Source organism: Copadichromis virginalis, linkage group LG7, assembly GCF_057382275.1.
Source record: "Copadichromis virginalis isolate Kocher_CV1m ecotype Utaka linkage group LG7, C_Virginalis_male_GT1.1, whole genome shotgun sequence".
Taxonomy (NCBI): Eukaryota; Metazoa; Chordata; class Actinopteri; order Cichliformes; family Cichlidae; genus Copadichromis; species Copadichromis virginalis.
In genome coordinates this window covers 51,164,202-51,183,960 of record NC_140624.1, presented here as the reverse complement: position 1 = coordinate 51,183,960, position 19,759 = coordinate 51,164,202, and the positions used below count along the sequence as shown (strand labels likewise).

The window sequence follows — 19,759 nt, the reverse complement described above, 5'->3', positions numbered from 1 at the left end:
AAAGGTATGTTGAGGTATGCCAAATTACACAAGAACTGGACTGAAAACCAGTGGCAACACGTCTTATTATCATGAATATGTACCAAGGACGTCAGGGTAGAGGTACAGCAGTGAGTGTCAACAGTCATCTGTAAAACACAATGGAGTCATGGATTGGCCTCCCCAGAGCTTGGACCTCAAAATTATTGAAGCAGTGTGTGATCATCTTGACTGAGAGCAGAACAAAAGGCAGCCAACGTCCAAAGAGAGCTTTGAATGTTCTTTAAGAAGCCTGGAGAAGGATTCCTGGCTGTGTCGAAATATAAAGGCGGCCATACCAAATATTAATTTCAAGCTATTAGAACTGTACGAACTATTTGTCTTATATACTGTGTTTCATGTGTGCACGTTTCAGTAACTCACTTATATTGTTCCCTCTTACCTTATAGTTATATTTCATGATGAAAATGTAAAAGGAATGAGGGTTGGCTCGAGACTTGTGCACAGGACTCGACAGATAAGAACACTCAAACAACACTCACAGTAAGCAAGAATTCAGATCAGTCTTGTAATGACATGATTTAACATTTTTAGGGTGAACTGTTAAAAGTGAAATTCAAATCGCACTTTATGCTAAAGTTGTAAACATACCTGAAAGGCTGAAACGTGTCACCATCCTCGTCTCAGATTAATTACACCACTTTGCCAGAAAAGGCAAAAATCTGTGACTGGTGTCAAAATCTTGACACCAGTCACAGCACACGAGCAAAAACTGCAAATATATGCTTGTAAAACACAGAAATAAATGACTTGACAAGAGCTCATTAAATAACGGTCCGTTTATTTAGTTTTAAAATAGTTTCTTTTTGTTCTACAGACATAATTTCAAGGAAGTCAGGGACTTGCAGAAGCAACAAAATAAACACTTCTGTTAAGTTAAAATACTGACAGCAAAACGGAGCAAAAACAGAAGAGTGAGGCTGAAATACCGGCAATCACGATAACATCGGAGATGAGGATGAAAGATGCCACCAAACATGCTATGTGCAACCAGCATCACTGCCGTGGTTTCTACCACACTTATATCACTAAAGACACAAGTGATGCCTCGCTAGCATTTCATAATAGTCCCACAGAAAAACAGCAAAATGGTTTTTGCAAGCTGAAGTGTTGTGGTACAGAGTTCTTACAGTGGTAGATGTATATAACAGAAAAAACTGGCCAAGTAAAACCAAATATATATTCAACAATATATTCAATTTGTAACTATATTCGATCTTTTCACAGCAAATTCACTGACTTCCAAATGAAGAGATTCAGATTCACATAGTAAATTTCTAAGAATAAATTGGGAAATAAACTGAGAACATAAGCTCCATATAGACTTTGGTTTAGATCGTTCAAATTTTATCTTTCTGTGACCAGCAGAAGTTAAAATAAATCTATAATTATCAAGCGTCACTTAGGAAAGTGTATGTTATTAAATATGCAATTACAAGAAATGTGTTAAAATAGCCTGTAAAGCTATTGATTACATTTTTTTTAGCCAGCGTGGCTGCAGTACTGCATGAAGACAAAAGAAGACAGCAGGAAAGAGAGCAAGCAGGCCCTGAGGATCAGGGTTGAAAAACAAAAACAGAAAACAGTTTATACAATAATCATCTCATCTATAAATGCCCCATAACTCACACATTGGGCATAAACTCAACATCACTTTTACTCTTTTTCTATAGATATATATGTATAGATATATGTGTGTTTGTGAAATTAACATCTATTATTAAAATATTTATTGTTGCGATAGCAAAATCCGCTGCTTTGTAAGGTAAAAGAATAAGCTTTAAACTTTTCTAAAAGGAAATAGTGCACATTTCAAGGCATTCAGGCCATCTTGCTTTGCAGTATTCATTGGAAGATACAGTTCCTCAGTTATTATAAAGGGGTCCCCAGAGATTTAAAGGAGTTTGCATCCATTCAAGGTAAGCATGCAAACAATAAGTACAACCAGCCAGCACGGCAAGGACATACATTCACTGATAATTAAAGTCGCCCTTGGACACTCAAACACTGTAACAAAAGTGTGGCTTCCAATGCATCTTTGAAAACAAAAACAGCACTGTCGTAGTGTTTTGTAGCTTGGACTTTTTTTTTTTTTTTTTGCTTATTTTCTTCCCAGGCTTCAAATCACAGGTGTGCAATTAATTTCCCCCAGGTGTCACATGACAAACTTGAATTCTTGTGGAGGGCCCAAAAAACAAGACACCCCTAACCAAAAATAAAAAGTTTTATTGTTCCTGTATTATAGTGGCAACAAACAAAAACTGAAATTTTAAATGAAGTGACTTCTTCAGAAATGTTTATTGGCATTCTGGTGATGAGTAAACATTAGATGAGAAGATCGATAACCTGACTGTGTGAAGCTAGCGGCCAGTTAGCTATGTAGAAAGAATAGAGACCAAGGAAACTGCAAGCATGCTCGAGTCCATCTACTTGACCTATTTATTTCTGACCATACTAAAGGTGGAGAAACCAACTCCCAAGTGTCTTAAACCTGTATTCTTTTTAACAGCCGGCAGCAGGTGACTCCTCTGGCTGCAAAAAGACTTCTGGTTGTGCGCGAGCCTATCGGAAAACAGCCGTTAACCTGCTTGCTCTGTAATCTCACTGAACACTTCCCTGATGACTTCATGGGCTCCATCACTAGTTTCAGGCCATACAGAATGAAACATGAAGCTCATTTTGTAATTTATGGTTTACATAAGGAGTATAAAAGGAGGATAAATGTTAATGACTCGTCAGTCAAAGACCAATGTGTACGCAGTGTCCGGGGTTTCACACTACAGCATGTAAAAAAATTTTCTTTTATTTTTTAACTACTCATACTGATATACCATGTGTTAACTAGTAAATGCAAAGGAACTAGTATGTGGCTCTTGGAGAGAGTGTTTCCCTGATTTCTGTCGAGCGAATATAAATGGACTGCAGTCTTAGTTTTTATGTTTTGTCACCCACCTAAAACACCCATCACACAAACATGCATCCAGCACTATCACACAAACAGTCAGATGCAGATTACACATTAATGGGAAGATTCTGGAGTTCAAAATTTTGACCCTTTTGACATGTGGCTAGATGGAGCTAGGAAATCAAAAAACCCGACTCTCCAATTATGGGATGCCTCACTCTCTGTGTGGCTCTGAAGATTAAAGGTCTTCTACTGATTGGAAGATCAGTGATCCAATCCCTGGCTCTTCTTCATGTCGAAGGATCCTTGGGCAAGATATTGAACCCCGAGTTCCCATTAATGCATGCATGTGCGAGTGCTTAGGCATGGACAGAAAAAAAAGTGCTTGTATGAATGTGGGTGAAGGGAAAAGAGCGATAAATACAGTCCATTTACCACTCTACCTCAAGAACCACATCCACCTAGCTCTAAACTGCTTTATTTTTTTAAATAGATTTCTGTTACCAGTCTTCTCATCTAACTCTCTAAAAATAGTGAAAGTTTCCCTAAATATCCGATACTTCTTTTCAAATGAAGCAAAGCACTCACTGACAGCATCAGAGCATGGGTTGTACACCGTATAGTAAAACAATCTATAAAGGCAGACGGATCTAAATGCAAGTCCAGTGGCAAGACCTTTGAAAATGGGGGGGAAAAAATAGAAAATTACCCTTGACAGATACAAAGTAAACTTTGTCATTTATCTATGGTCTACTGTACAACAGAAAGTGTACAAGCTGCCATTCTGTTCTGACCTCAGGTGGCTGCAGATTTAAAAAAAAAAAAAAAAAAAAAGCCAAATCAATTCTGAAAACATTTCATTCAAAGTCTGTAGTGAAGCAGGTTCACAGCCATCTCATGATACTGACCTGCTCTAAAGCAGCAACTTGAAATGTTCACTATACGGCTTGCAAGCACATGACACACTGCCTATATCTGGTATTGAAGGGTAACTGAGGTATTAAATGAAGGGAAGATATTGCTATCATTACCAGATAAATCATTCTTGTACATTTCCACCTTCACTTGAGGTGCTGTGCCATTTAGATGCAGCTAAAATTCATAGCTGACAAGCAAAGGTTCAGGGAATCACACCAGTTGAATGGCTTTGATACATGATTGTTCAACAGTAAAGTTAAAAACAAAAGAGTGCTTTGGAGCAGGAAGAGCCCACAAGCGGTTACAGGCGAGGCCACAACTCTAGAAAGGATTCAGTTTAGCTTTAACGTGGAGGACAGGCAAGATGGATGAGGAGCAGTTGGGAGGAAGAGGTGTGTAGGGAAAAAAAAGTCTTCAGTGTATACGTTGGTTTTTTTTTTTTTATTAAAGTAGGTATTTGTGTCCGCCGTCCTCGTCCAGCGTGAGGTCCACCACTTCAGGAGGGGACACCCAGTTGGGCTGAGGGGAAACAGTAGTCCAGAGCTGTGATTGATTTGTGCTGTTTAACTGCTCCCCTGAGTTCTCTTTCCAGGAGGACAAACTCTTTATGACCCCCCCGCAAGGATGGGCGCATCTAGATTTGAAAAGGAAAGAAAAAAAAAAAGTAAAAAAAAAAAAAAAGTAAAAAGTTGAATTCAGTGGAGGGGTGGGCAGTAACAGTAGAATTTTACAGTTTCCCCACTGAAAGTCTTTACCGTGCTTTTTCTTGCACTCCGACTATTTCCACCTCACTGTCAGAGGAAACAATGTTAATCTGGCCCTTGTGCTGAGAGCTCTCCTTGTGCGACAGCTCTGCCTCCATGTGGCCTGAAACAAATGTAGAGGAACACAGTCATGCTTTGTGAGGAGGGCCGAAGCAGTAGAGCGCTTCAGACCTCGCTGACACGTGAAGACAGCAGCTGCTTTGACACAGACACACAAAAAACACAAACCCCAACACAAAACAGAGATGAAGCTGACAGTGGTGTTTGTAAAACTGACTGGACAGCATGGAGTGACACATTAGATGGCTGCCTTTATATTCATGTTCTGTCGGCTGCAAAAAAGGTCAAGACTTTTAGTAACATCAAATGCCAGCTGGCGGTGTGTGGGATAAAGAGTGCTTCAAAAGTGTCTTGCTGAGATTAATAAGACCGCCTCCTGCCACACGGCACATTTCAGCTTACTGATGACAACCCATGCCTTTAAAATGTCCTGCCTTCACTGAGAGGATTGGAATTTATTATACCGGGTTTGTAACTGACCTGAGGTAGAGCTCAGAGCTCTTATACACCCAGAGTGAGCTGCCATATCCTGGCCTCTGTGTGTTTTTAGCTCATGCTTTATCACCGTGGGCCGGACTGCCTCCACATTCATACTCTCGTGGTTAGAATCAGTGTCTGAAATATCATAGTGACCCACTACTGGAGGCCCGTCTGCAGAGAACAAAGAAAACACTTCATTATTCAAATCATGCCTGGGAATAGTGCGACTTCTGTTTGAATGAGAGACTGGACACTGCTTCCACAGACCCGCTAAGTCTTAGCATCTACAATAGACACAAGAAAACCCCCATTGGTCCCCCGTTTCCCCTGAAGTAAAGGTCTACATTAACTCTAAAATAAAACAATGCATTATACTCTTATAAATGATGGTTGTATTTGAAGCACATCAACAAACCTTTTGTTCTTTCCATTTATTGCTTTTTAAAATAACAGCCATTCACATAAAAACTACACTCGAGTACAGTCGTTACAAAACACATTTCAAAATAATCTTACTCAGTGAATGAAATGTAGTGGGGATAGTCAAAAAAACTAAACAAAACAAAGCCAAACAACAGGAGTGTAACTAGAAGAGCGGGAGCACATAATTGTTCTACCCTGTAAAAAGGAGTCCCTGGGAAAGAGAGAGAGAGACACACAGACACAGACAGACACACACTCTGCTATCCAGACATCTGTGGGTGTGTGAGAGGGGTTTTGTCTGGACAGCATGTACTGTGAGAGAACACTGCCTATGAATAGCTGATATAGGTAGATACTAGGGTTACCAAAGAAACCAAGCACATGCCAATATAAAGGCCATGTATTAGAGATAGAAAAGCACTAATGTAGACCAGGTTAGTGTCTTTGGTAAACAATGGACTGTCCTTGCTGTTGTTTTTAATGCACATTTTGATTTCATGCACAGGCTCTCGTTACTGTGCTGACAAAACTGTTGATTTAAAAGTCATTCTAGTTTTAAGGAGTACAGGAGAGCTGACGCTGGATCTATTTAAATCCGTAATGGCAAAGGAACGCTTTACAAAACAAGCAATCTTCACACAACATGAAACCGTTAGGTCAAGGGAAAACAAGGAAAAAAATATAGAGATAAAATGTCCCGTCAGTCACCGTTTATCAGCATAAGGAAAAGCTATAGCTTGCACACGTGCTGCTGATGTAAACTAATTTGGCCTTGCACATTCTATATACTAATATACTCGCATGCAAACAGGTGGGGGAAACACGTCGCTTAGCTTTAGGCTCTGTAAAAATGACAGTCATAGGGCTACATATACACATATAGAGAACACTTTTGAACATCTTAACTTTAAATATGATCAGGCCAAAGATTCCTTCATCAGTCTCTGTGATGGTTGTTAGCAGTATTTAGAAATAAGACCCAAATGGTCATCTACATCAGTGAAAACAGTGTGGGGGGGGAGGGGGGTTCAAGGAGGATTGTTTCCTCCCCCCTTTCAAAGACCACAGGATGTGAACCAGAAGGCCACTTGATCACATAGATCTCACTTTTTCTTTTCTTTTTTTAATTAGAAAAAAATCCGTAAACATTGCCATGCACCATACTGCAGCTGTATTACTGCTCTATATCTGCACGTTTGATGCCTGGGTTTTCAGTTTAAAGTCAAGATGCGAATACGCAGTGCCTGGTGGGGACACTGGATAAACTGGCAGACCAGTGCAAACAAAATTGAAGTAGACAAATACCCATTACTATAATATGACTGAAGATTTGAGGCCAATGCAGCCAATAGCCACAACAAAAGAACCCATGCCTTATATGATGTTATAAAATCTACACCTAAGCTACTAAAATAACCACAAGTTTTCTTTTCCAGATTCCTCAATCACTCGTTTCACGTTACTGCGCAAATGCAGTGCCAGCAGCAAATGTAACAGAAAGGCCTTTATTTAAAAATGTAAACACGTCTAATCCTTAATATAGATTTTTAAAAAAGCAAGAAATTGTGTGTGTTAGTATATTGTGTTTATATTTATAGGCATATCTATGTTTAAATGTTCTGTTAGTAAAGCTATGCCACCAAAATAAAGGTTGTCACAAGATTTTCCTGAACTGTTTACAAGCAAAGTGCAAACAGTTCAAGACAAACGGGGGGTATGCAGTGGTAAACCTGATTCTTAAGGAAACAGCACTATAATGCTTTACCCATCATGAGTTCAGAATGACAAGGCACATGCTATTACACAGCAGCACCCCACTTAACACTGCAATGATGGCTACCCATCATTATAGTTCATATGCTGAATGAAAGAAATAAAACAGTTACTCTGTATGTGTCAAAGAGGGTATTCAGCTGGTGCTGAAAAAAACGAAAGAAAGAAAGCAAAGCAATACAATAAGAGCCCTGACTCAGTCTATTGAGAAGCCATGTTTCCGTGTCACAGATGCTGCAGAAATCAAATAGGTGAGTTGAATTTTTCTCAGTGTCAAATCTCACAGTGATTCAGTGCCAGCACACATGCTGAGCCTCAGGGGCCCGTGCTACTAAGCAGGATTCCAAGCTAGTTTCAGGTTTTCAGGGTTCCCCCGCTTCCAAATTCAGTTCCTTCTGCGGGTACACTGCCACATTAGACCACACCAAAATACACGACCTCCTGAGTAGGTCATGTTCAACATAACAGATGAACGCATATAAAGCACCAACTACTGACCAATTGGTTGTCTTTTGTGAAGATCCTTTGGGCTGTACAGCACATGTACTGAGTGGGTTTTATTTCACTTATGCCTGTGAGCATTTGAGCCCATTTCTTCTTTCCATATGTCAAGACTCTTTAACTGATTAAATTCCAGTGCTTAGACCTTATAAAATTTGCAAGAATTTAAAAAAATATTTTACCCGATGTCATTCGATTTAACATTACCCGGGTTGTAGCTGAAACAACAGAGCTAAAATTATCTAAATAAACAACCACAGGTAACACATGAATTTGAAGAAATACATCATTGTAATTCAAGTTATATTTTCTTGTTTGTCAGTGATGGAGCATCATCACTAATGGGCCTTTTAGTAAATTGCACATTCACACAAAATGCAATTTTATGCCAATTTTTCCTCCTGGCTTTTTGCCTGGATTACATTTTTAATTTTCTTCATATCAGGATTACTGTTTGTTCTGACTTTAAGTGGCTATAGTCCCATAGTCTTTGCAGTTGGTCATCTGGTGCCACCATTACGCATGTTATGCGAAAATGCTCATAGCTGGGTTTAATTAAAACAAACAAACAAACAAACAAACAAACAAAAAAAAAGAAAGAACCCAACCGATTACCAGACTCCATGTGACTGTGTTTGCTAGGCTTAACAAAGCCATATAAAGAAGACATGTTAAACCTGCTTCATAGCACGGGCCCCTGGTCTGCACAGAGTCAAGTTCAAATGACCAGTTCAGGCCCAGCTGCTGCTGCTGGTGGTGTTTCTGTTTAGTGCCCTCACATCCTTGAACGGGTATACCCCATTGCTTTCTGCCTTAACTATCTCTACACTTGCCGAGATCAAAGTAAGAAACTGCGAGGGGTGAAGCAGAAGTGAAATCTAAACATTCAAGAGACCAGGGTCTGGAACACCTAGATTTCCATTCTGAGTGACAACTTCAGGGTGGATGTTGTTGTTGTTGTTTATAGGGGTGTGGGTGAGACTGTTGTTCTCTCGTGCCAACATGTAGGCAGCCATAGTCTCTGCAGACTCTGAAGATGGCAAAAATGAGCTTGGGGGGGAAGGCCGTGCCCCCTGTGAGGCCTGCTGCTGCCCTTCTGGGCCGTCACTCGAGCGCTTGGAAGAATCGTTGTCCGAGTCGAGGTGTGCAAGCTTTTCCATCCAGACGCGGAAGCGCTCCTCGGTCTGACGCTGCATCACAGCAAAGCGCGTCATGGCCTCCTCCAGAACGCTGCCGATGCCGTTCCTGTCCCACGAGCCGCTGTCCAGTAACCCATGAATCTGGGATCCCACTCTGGATCTCTCCGAAGCACGTCTGAAGCCAGCTTTAAAGACATTGAGGCCAAGCCATAAGAAAATACAGTAGCACTTTCATGCTTCGGAGGTGGACTTTTGCATTACAGAGAAAATGACAGTTTGTTTCAGGTAACGTGCAGATCGACTCTTTTCATGCTGATGGACTACATCATGCAGTTGTAGCACTCAAATCTGTGTGCGGGATGTAAAAAATGGCTGAAAACATTTCATGTCCTACAGATCCCTGAAGGAAGATAATTGGTGGTCTGAGGGTGACTGATCGAGTGATTTGGAAAAGGTTTAAGATTTTAAAGTAAATGCAACAACCCAAAGCAAAATAACTTCAAATCTGAGCCGCAAAAGCAACAGACATAACTAAGAGATAGACTTTATATAAACCAAAGTACCTTTACTAATACAAAAACAATTTATTACGGATCATCTATGAAACACAAGAAACTAAAATTTGATTTTAATGTAAAAATGCTACGGTAATAAAATACATCAAGCTATACGCTAAAGAACACAATCATGATCAAAAGATTATCCAACAGTAAACCGAGTGCTTCTCTTCCGTTGGGAGACCTTTAAACACCAGCCTGATAGGAGCTACTTCTGGAGAATTCAACTCACCCAAAAGATTTCTACAACATGTAAGCAAACTCACGGGGTCTAACGTGCATGCAAGCGTTACAATCAGCGTTTGCCAATGAGTGTTTATTCCAGGTAGACACCTCTGGCCCACAGATTCGCAAAAAGCCATTCTCAATTAGATTTGTATATATTTGTATGCATTTACACTTTCAACAGGATGACAAGAACTCACGGGCTCATCTAAGGTGTTGCAAAATCATTTAAAGTATAGGAAAGCACCCAACTACATTTCTGACATGATTCACTGTAGGAGGAGTGAAGTGTGTGATGGGTCAGGACAAAAAGAATACTGAAACATTAAGGAATATTTAGTAAGGACAGAAATGCAGGAAATGCAATACTAAATGCCCAGCAGTTTTCATGTGAATGAAATACTTGCTAAACTCCCTCTAACAAAACAGACTAATTACTTATGAGGTTAGGCAATCTAGTGAAACACAACATTAGATATTGGATTTTATGTCCTTACTCATGTATAAGCCAGTATTTCTACAGCTTACTGACACCAGCAGTGACTGCAGAGTCTTGCAACTCAGTGAGATCATAGTATGTCTATTTAGAGCAAAGGCTGTGTATATTAATGGCTGACTTGTTGAACTGCAGAACTCACAGTAATGGTTACATTAACGCAACTCTTTTTTTACCACTCTGAGCTGGACAATGTTGATTAGACTCCCATAGCAAATCATCAGTAAGAAAGAGTTTCATGACAATGTTTAAGTCTCTTTCAGACATGGGATATGTCAGATTGCTTGCTTTACCATTCTGTTCCAGTCCTGGTTATCACTCATAAGACCCTTTTCCATCAATACCTACTCAGATCGACTCGGATCGACTGGTTTTCCATTACAATTTAGTACCTCCTAATGTGTGTGTGAACGACGCGATTAATATGTGACATGAACGCTACAACAAAGGTGGACGCCGAGGCAAAAATATACCTGCTACTCGGTCTGTGGCTTTTCGCCAGACTCAGGGACCACGGTTTTTTGTAGCCATTGTGATGCTACTGACCAGCTAATCAGTGGCATGCAGTCTGACGGCATCACATTTTAGTACCTGCTCGGATCACTGGAACCCCGGCTGAGCAAGTACGAAAAAGTACCAGGTACCAGGCAGGTACTATGACCTAACAGAAAACTCTGAAAACTGTGGCGAAACGTGCCGAGTCGATCCAAGTAGGTACTAATCGAAAAGGGGCTTTATATTGTTAATTATATTATTAATGTTGCTTAGTTGTTTAAAGCTTTATTGATATAACAGTGATGGGGAGAGCCATGGTATGTGTGTCTTATTTGCAGGATTTCTCCAGCCAATCAAAAAAAAAAAAAGAAAAGAAAAAAAAAAAGCTTCCAAAGAGGTTTTGACCTACCACCAAAGAACCAAAGAAGAACAATCAGGTGATGAATCTATATTGAGACCATTTTTTAATGATCTTTAATTTACTTTAAGCTTTAAATATAATTTTATATACACTGTTGGTTTATAAAGTGCCAAACAAAGTGACAAGGATACTTTCAACTCTGAAGAAGTGTAATCTCCTTTTTTGAAGACTTTGTTTCCTCCTTCATCATCACAAGGACCAGGTTCTGTATGTGTGAGTGTTTGCTGTAGCAGCTCCCAAATACAGCATATAGACTGTGTGAGAGCAAATGAGCTTTATTCTGGGTTGGAAAAAGTGAAAATTCTTCATCATGGATGTCTTACCAAGACAAATGCTAAGAGAGATGTGCAAAGTTGCAATTTCATTAATGCAACTGCATATATTTTAGACTTGTGTCATACTGACAGTGATATGCAAATGCAGGTTGAACCTACAGCAGCTTCAGCCTGTAAGAGTGACGCTCTGTTGAGACTTCTAGATAAAACTGAACAGAAATGATTGTCCAGCCAATGCATTCTAAGATGATGTCTGTCTGACTAAAAACGGTACATGTCTGAAAGGGGTAATGCTGTATTATGACTAGGTGCTGGTCCTCTAAACATATACTGTATACATCTAAAGACAACTTGAATGAATATAGACATGGATGGGAAAATAACTAAGGAAAAAAATGACAAAACAAACAAAGCAGCCCTGTTATTGATTTGATGTTAGGAAGGATTTGTACAGTTGTTGTATCAGTTTAATGATTTGGTTGACAATTTTTTTTAACTCATGCAGGCAGACTCTTATGTCTAACTGATCAGTAGTCAATACTTTCTTATGTTGTAAACCAGTACTAGTCTGCAATGTGAGTCAGAGATTTATATGAAATACTAAGTGGCTGCTAGTGGACAGTGATGGTAGTAGTACTGAGCTCTTAAGCATGCGTTGTAAACATCGGTTATTACCTGGAATATCTGTCTTGATTGTCTTGCTACCCCCTGAGGTGTCATCATCCTCATCCTCGGAGGAGCTGGTGCTGGAGTCACAAGTGAGCTCGCTGTCACTTGTACTGCTGTCCTGCAGCAGGTTGTACTTCTTCCGTGCTGCTGCCTCTCGTTTTTGCCTCAGCAGGCGCATTCGCTCCTTGTGTTTCTGACTGCGGTGACCTTTCACTTTTGAAAACTTGCCATTGGTTTGTTTTTCCTGGCCTCCTGCGGCTGCTATCATGGTGGGCTGGCAGCGGTTCTTCTTTGCAGCCATTGTATTTGGAGGCACCTCACTCTCTGAACGTGACCGTCGAGACTTCCTTCCCCCTGCAACTGTGGCAGATGCTTGCATTCCTCCTGCCTGCCCAGGATCACCTGTAGCTTCCATGCTGCCCTCTTCCTCTTCTCCTATGGGAGGAGCAGCACCTTCTTCCCCTGAGGAGAGTGTATCAGAGTCAGCCAGGTGGCCACTGGATGAAGGCGAGAGCATGCAGGGGTTCGAGGAGTCACTCTCGTAGATATGACGAGACACGGGTTTGTCACTTCCTGTTGAGGCATGCTGAGACTCTGGTGAGTCTCTGCGAAGCTCCTTCATCAAGCATGGCATGGACAGGAGACTCTGCTCACCTTCTGTATTCAAGGGGCTGTCCGCCTCCTTTTCCCTTGGGGGCGAACTGGTACTGGTAGTGGTTTCTGTTTTCAGATGCTCATCCTGCTCTGCTTGAACAGAAGCTGTGGCTGATTGAGCTTCATCAAGGCACTCTGAGGGGCACTCAGCATCTACAAATTCTTCTGCCTTTTCTGAGTCAGCCATCTTCATGCTAGTTGAGCCCAGCGGCCAAAGGTCCAACAAGCATGGACCAATGTCCCTGGACAGGACCTCACCTGCTGGAGGAAACGAAGCATCACAAACTTTAGTTAAACAATCTAAACAAACTTGAAAGACAATAACAATTGTTTTTAAACCTTAATTCTTTTAAACAAAACAATTACTTTTACAAAAGAATTATATGAAAAAAACACAACTTAAAATAAATATCTTGCATGACACATAAATTCTTTACTACAATATTTATTTGGAAATATTTAGGAGACTGAATAATTAACAATTATTACTATAACCGTAAAGTTCTTAAATCAAAGCTATACCCTATACTAAAATAAATAAAAGTGGAATATTATAGTTTACTACTTCTTCCTTTCTAATCCAATTACTGCTTTAAGTATAAAAGCACACAGACACGTTAAATGTCGGACAATATTTGGCCAGAATATGTTTTTAACGGTATTACTAGAAGGTGCTAAGCATCTGCTTTAGTTTTAGATTTCACAGACAGCGAAAACGACCCTTTTAAACAAAGGTTTAAACCCATTAAAGTACCCGTGTAAACTACAGGATGTTTATTTGTTCCCGGATAAATTACTTCAGTTAGTTGTGTCAAGGGCTAGCTGGAACTAGCACACCCTTTTAGCTGCACAGTGAAGCTAACCTCGGTCATAACCTTAAGATTCCCAAACTTGGCGACAGGCAGACGTGGAAAAAATATTCACGTTGCAAGATAGCGGCCTATCATTAGCCTAAAAATGGAAGCGCTACGAATCCAGCCAGAGCTGTAACAAGCAGGATAATGTCAGCAGCTATCAGTCAAAAGCGATAACCAACTTAGCCTTTAAAATAGCACTCGGCTAGTTACAACTTACCGCAGAGTTACTTATATTCTTCTTTTCCAAGTGTCACACTCGACATCTTCAGTAACGTGCAACCTCTCTGATATGTGATATGTAAACTGTGCACCGCTGAATGCACTTGACTTATTTACAACTTGGAAGAATTTGAATGTGTTTTGACGCAGAAGACTCGCAGCTCCGCGAGCCCTGTTTAGCAGTTAGCTGTATGTTTTTTTTTAAAATGTCTCCATCGCTCACAAAGCTACGTGCGCCACTTCCGGTATGCGCTACTTAGACGAGCGCCCCCTATTGTTCGGAAATCAGCACTTCTTCTTCTATCGGCTTCTTTCCCCAAAGGGGGTCGCCACAGCGGATCATCTGCCTCCATCTTACACTATTCCGAGCACCATCTCTGTCACCCCCACCCCTCGCCCTCTTTCTCTCTCTTTCCATATATCCGCATTATTCCTTAGGTTAATGATCTGTGGAGGAGTAAGCCACATGTATGTTAAAGTGTTCGCAGAAAGGAAACTGTTATATGTCATAAAAATGGCCTTCATATATTTATGTATATGTATATATGTGTTTTTGTTTTGTTTTTTGTTTTTTTTGCGTTTTGTTTTTTGTTTTTTTTTTTGTTTGGTTTCTTATTCAACCTTTTCGAGATGTTGTTGCACTAATGTTGTCTCCCAACGAGAGATTGTAATATGTGCATACATTTAATTAAAGTATGAAAAAAAAAAAAGATCTGTGGAGGAGCCACAGGAGCCATCTTTTAAAAAACATAAAAATTAAACTGAAGTACAGTCAGTATCCAAATGATTTTATTTTACTGTGATCTATACAGCTACCGACACACTTTTTAAAGGGAACCCGAAGAAATACAACAAAATAAAGTAAAAAAAAAAAAAAAACTACAAAAAGTCTGGAGAGTGGTTTATTTTGAAGTACTTCCGGGTTGCGGTGACCTCTCTACAATTTGCTGCCGTGTCCGCCATCCTTCTCTCTCCTCTCCAGGAGCAGGACAGACCTCGTAGGACACCAACATGCTGTCAGTTCGCGTCGCAGCGGCTCTCGCCCGCAACCTGCCCCGCAGGGCTGGATTGGTAAGCACCTCTACTTCTATATGTGACGTTTTTGTTCACTTCTTTAAGGAAAAACAAGAATTTATTCGCACAAAACCATGGCGGCTGTTGTGCGCGCGCACGTCTTTGCATCGGAGGGCACTGGGCCCTTCACAGTGCCAGTCACTGTTGCTAACATGTTTGTAGTTGACAGACAGCAAAACCCAACTTGAGGAGTCGATAAATGAAAAAAAAAAAAGCAAACGCTGGTCCACGTGTTGCACTGCTAGGCGAGTGTCAGTGGAAATGACAAAGCTGTAACTTGGTGTTGAAGGTCAGGTTTGGCCCCTTCGGTATGACAGCTTTAGTCATAATGTATTTATCAAGCAAGCTTTGTACAGTTCTTTCAGTACATAAAGCAACATTATGGTAGACATTTCACTGTTCTGGATGGATATTATAGACTCGATCTGTACCAGTCATCGGTTGAGATTGTCCTATGACTCTATGACCTGAAACCTTTTATATACAGTTTGTCATACTTAGAACCAGCCCAACCTTTTATAAAATTTTAATATAGCTGCTGTGATTAAATGACACGGTAATGCATGGTGCAGTAGTTCATGTGTATTCTGTATGTAGCTTTTTAAATTTTATTTCTGCTTGTCACCTCTGTGACTCAGGGGGCTATAGGTGATTTAAATCCAGTGGCAGTGACACCTAAAACAAGTCCAGTCTGTAATCTTTACTTTGGTCACTTATTTTTTTTTTGCTGTGTTTTCTGTATTTTCACAATAATTGGTGTTGAGTTGACGGTTGGTAGAAAGGTTCCCTAGCAGCTGGGGATTTTATTAAGTTTATCATCTACTTTTTTATAGACAAAACATTAGACATTTCAAAATTAACAGCACAACAAATCTCAAAAATTATCATACAATGTAATTAATAATGAAATACGGGGGTTTCATTATTATTTTTTATAATGTTCATTTGGAACGATTTATTCCATGATTGACATCATGACCTCTTTAATTTTAGTTTGCCTAATAAGCTGCCAGTTTATATTTGGTTAGACTGTTTTTAAATAATTAATGATTGAAAACTGCTGTATTTCCAGCCTGGATAAAACTAATTCTTTCGCTCTTTCTTGATGTGATAAAGGTATCAAAGAATGTTGCTGCGGCTTGTGTAGGAGCCAAGAATCTACACACCTCTAGCCCATGGCTGCAGAAAAAAACAGGTCAGTGTTTTGGGAAGTCTGCTTCAGCCTAGAATCTAAGAAATGAATTATTTTGGAACATTTCTCCCCAGCAATGTTTGAGGAAGAACCACTATGTAAAGATCTCACAATATCTGTCTTAATTAGTTTCATAGAACTTTATTAACCCTGAAATGTAAACACTCATTATACATTACAGGCACTGCTGAGGTCTCATCAATTCTGGAGGAGAAAATCATGGGAGCTGATACCAGTGCTGATTTGGAGGAGACTGGTCGCGTACTGTCTATTGGTGATGGTATTGCCAGAGTGTACGGTCTTAGGAACGTGCAGGCTGAGGAGATGGTGGAGTTCTCCTCTGGTCTTAAGGTGACTATCTAAGTCTTACATAATGACCTTGTTTAAATACCACGAGTGAATAAAAATATTTAAACAGTTTCTAGATCATTTTAAGTCAAAGGTGTTTGGAGAATGATAGATTTTTACTTTAGCAGCAAAGAATATCTGTAAGCCACTGGGTAAGCATACTGCCTCAAGTTTAAATCCCAGGTTAATGTGTTGTTCCTTGAAATGATAACCTCTGATAATAAGTGGATCTGTTGGCAGAAAATTGAGTTAAAGATGTGGTTTTGATTAGTCTTTACCCACATACTGTCCTTTAAAATGGATTATTAAACACAGTGGTTGTTCAAGTACTTTGCATGGTAAATTCATGCAAACAAAGGTAATAATGGTTATTTGTTCTCCTACCCAGGGTATGTCTCTGAACTTGGAGCCTGACAACGTTGGTGTCGTAGTGTTTGGTAATGACAAGCTGATCAAAGAGGGCGACATCGTCAAAAGAACAGGCGCTATCGTTGATGTGCCTGTAGGCGAGGAGCTCCTGGGTCGCGTTGTGGACGCTCTTGGAAATGCCATCGATGGAAAGGTACCTGTCAGAAAACCAAGAGAGTCTTGTTTTCCAGATTCTAAATTAATTGCGTCATTGCTTATTCTAGCCGAACAGCACTTGAAACTTCAAATATTATAGTTTATGATCACATGGTTAAATGTAGAGTGTTAGGTATGTTTGATAAATGATTGAAACTGCTGTTTAATAATCTATTAGTAAACTGAGGAGTTGGTTCATTAACTTTCAACTAAATTTCAATATGTGTAAAGAGATTTTTGTTCACCCAATTTTGCTTGGCCTTTGGCTTTGTGGAGTTGATTGATGGTACACTTGATGGTTTTATACATCATTTTCTCCACAGGGCCCTCTGGGCTCCAAGGTTCGCAGGCGTGTGGGACTGAAAGCTCCTGGTATCATCCCCCGTATCTCTGTGAGGGAGCCCATGCAGACCGGCATCAAAGCTGTGGACAGTTTGGTCCCCATAGGTCGTGGACAGCGTGAGCTCATCATTGGAGACAGACAGACTGGGTAAGAGGCTCAAAGTGAATAGCTGAATACGACAGAGTATTTGATGTGATTTCCAGTCCCTTTTAAGTGCTTCTACAGTAGTGGAAGTGACGCTTCCAAAGAAGGGGTCACAGATACCCTATTATTATAATAAGTTGTTGTTGTGTTTTTTAGCACTTGACCATTATTTTTTTCACAGACAAGTTTTTTTTGTTACTTCATAAATGACATTTTAAACTCATTAGTTCATATTAGGCTAAGTTCTGCCAGCTTTGTTTCATGTTTCGTTGCAGATATGATGTCTCATGAAGCATCTGATTGTTTTTTGTCAGATGGGAAACCAAATGTGCAAAATAATTCCATATATCTACATGAGCTTACATCACTGTGAACAAGGTGTCATTTTTGTATGCTGGAAGCTAGGATTTCTATTGTGTTTATGAATAATGGATTAGAAATACACTCTTTATAATATAATACACTTTTTTTTAGACTGTTAGATCTTCTAAAACTGTTCTAAGCACAAAAATGTGAACTGGTGGTTTGTGTATCCTCATTTGTCTTGCAGAAAAACTGCCATTGCCATTGACACAATCATCAACCAGAAGCGCTTCAACGATGGGACTGATGAGAAGAAGAAGCTCTATTGCATTTATGTTGCTATTGGCCAGAAGAGGTCCACAGTGGCTCAGCTGGTGAAGAGGCTCACTGATGCCGACGCCATGAAGTACACCATAGTGGTGTCAGCTACAGCTTCTGATGCTGCTCCACTGCAGTACTTGGCTCCCTACTCTGGCTGCTCCATGGGAGAGTACTTCAGAGACAATGGAAAGCACGCCCTGATCATCTATGACGATCTCTCCAAGCAGGTGAGTTTATTTGGTCTCATGCTACAGAGCGTTTTTTAACACAAGCGTAAAAAACTGTGTTTAAAGTCTGTGTCTGGTTCTTGCTTTCCTGCAGGCTGTCGCTTACCGTCAGATGTCCCTGCTGCTCCGTCGTCCCCCCGGGCGTGAGGCTTACCCAGGAGACGTTTTCTACCTGCATTCCCGTCTGCTGGAGAGAGCTGCTAAGATGAACGACAACTTCGGCGGTGGCTCCCTCACAGCCCTTCCTGTTATTGAGACACAGGCTGGTGATGTGTCAGCCTACATTCCAACTAATGTCATCTCCATCACAGATGGACAGGTCAGTGAGTTGCCTTCCCTCATTTTAATTTGGATCCTCAGCCACCATTAAATATGTTTTCTCCCGCAGATCTTCTTGGAGACTGAGCTGTTTTACAAGGGTATTCGTCCAGCTATCAATGTCGGTCTTTCTGTGTCACGTGTCGGATCTGCTGCCCAGACCAGGGCCATGAAACAGGTTGGTCTTTCAGTCTTGCCTAGTTCTAGTCTCTCAACTGATTTTTGTGCTGGGAGTCTTTCACATTAACTTCATTTTTCCTGTCCATCATCAGGTGGCTGGTACCATGAAGCTGGAGCTTGCCCAGTACCGTGAGGTGGCTGCCTTTGCTCAGTTTGGTTCTGATCTGGATGCTGCCACTCAGCAGCTGCTGAACCGTGGTGTCCGTCTGACTGAGCTGCTTAAGCAGGGACAGTACTGTGAGTATTTGCTGTTTGTATAGAAAATGATGCATCCATATTAAAAAAAAATAGAATTTATCCATTCTGCAGTTGTCTTACTTACTGTGCCCATGAACTTCCATCTTTCAGCTCCAATGGCTATTGAAGAACAGGTAGCAGTCATTTATGCTGGTGTGAGGGGACACTTGGACAAAATGGAGCCAAGCAAGATCACCAAGTTTGAGAAGGCGTTCCTGCAGCACATACTGAGCCAGCACCAGGACCTGCTGGCAAATATTAAGTGAGTTTAACATTTCTAAAGCAGTAGCAGATTCTTTATTTTTAATGCATTGGTTACAATACATCTCAATCTGTTCTTCATTGCAGGGCTGATGGCAAAATCTCTGAGGCATCCGATGCCAAGCTCAAACAAATTGTGTTGAATTTCCTCTCCAGCTTTGAGTAAAGTGGTGCTTTTTGGTCTGGTTGTTTTCATGTTTGCATAGTTCAGTGTCAGTTATACTTTCTATGAACTTAAAAAAAAACAAACTCAAAGGGCACTTGATCTTTAAATGTATAGATTTCTCTGAACAGAGAATAAAGTATTCCACCTAACTCTGACTCAGTTTCCTTTTTTGTTTTTACAGTACTGCTGTTATGTGGAGCTTTTGTATTTT

The 19,759-nt window shown here is 40.4% G+C and overlaps 2 protein-coding genes across 5 annotated transcripts; one reads left to right on the top strand and one right to left on the bottom strand.

The window, feature by feature from the left end:
• Positions 1–800: 800 nt before the first annotated feature.
• Positions 801–14,093, bottom strand: ark2n (arkadia (rnf111) N-terminal like PKA signaling regulator 2n). Of its 4 annotated transcripts, none has more exons than XM_085464037.1 (5): positions 13,869–14,083; positions 12,147–13,055; positions 5,167–5,337; positions 4,618–4,729; positions 801–4,496 (listed from the first exon to the last, which is right to left on the bottom strand). In XM_085464037.1, exons 2-5 carry the CDS (start codon positions 12,985–12,987, stop codon positions 4,307–4,309), a joined length of 1,314 nt encoding a protein of 437 aa, XP_085320163.1. In that variant the 5' UTR covers positions 12,988–13,055; positions 13,869–14,083; the 3' UTR covers positions 801–4,306. The 4 variants fall into 4 exon arrangements, with proteins under 4 accessions (XP_085320163.1, XP_085320164.1, XP_085320166.1 ...); XM_085464038.1 differs by having other exon boundaries at positions 12,147–13,052; XM_085464040.1 differs by lacking the exon at positions 5,167–5,337.
• Positions 14,094–14,800: 707 nt separating this feature from the next.
• On the top strand, positions 14,801–19,703 carry atp5f1a (ATP synthase F1 subunit alpha). Its single transcript, XM_085464036.1, has 11 exons — positions 14,801–14,941; positions 16,061–16,139; positions 16,318–16,487; positions 16,873–17,046; positions 17,372–17,538; positions 18,086–18,386; positions 18,481–18,705; positions 18,775–18,882; positions 18,977–19,121; positions 19,233–19,383; positions 19,470–19,703. Exons 1-11 carry the CDS (start codon positions 14,882–14,884, stop codon positions 19,546–19,548), a joined length of 1,659 nt encoding a protein of 552 aa, XP_085320162.1. The 5' UTR covers positions 14,801–14,881; the 3' UTR covers positions 19,549–19,703.
• Positions 19,704–19,759: the final 56 nt, after the last annotated feature.

Excerpts from the sequence above, each read along its gene's own strand:
- ark2n (XM_085464037.1), bottom strand. The coding sequence starts at position 12,987 with ATGAAGATGGCTGACTCAGAAAAGGCAGAAGAATTTGTAGATGCTGAG. Across the intron at positions 5,338-12,146 it reads AATCAAGACAGATATTCCAG|ACGGGCCTCCAGTAGTGGGT; the intron begins GTAATAACCGAT and ends TGTTCTCTGCAG. Across the intron at positions 4,497-4,617 it reads GGAGTGCAAGAAAAAGCACG|ATGCGCCCATCCTTGCGGGG; the intron begins GTAAAGACTTTC and ends TTTCAAATCTAG.
- atp5f1a (XM_085464036.1), top strand. The coding sequence starts at position 14,882 with ATGCTGTCAGTTCGCGTCGCAGCGGCTCTCGCCCGCAACCTGCCCCGC. Across the intron at positions 16,488-16,872 it reads AGTTCTCCTCTGGTCTTAAG|GGTATGTCTCTGAACTTGGA; the intron begins GTGACTATCTAA and ends TCTCCTACCCAG. Across the intron at positions 18,706-18,774 it reads TCTCCATCACAGATGGACAG|ATCTTCTTGGAGACTGAGCT; the intron begins GTCAGTGAGTTG and ends TTTCTCCCGCAG.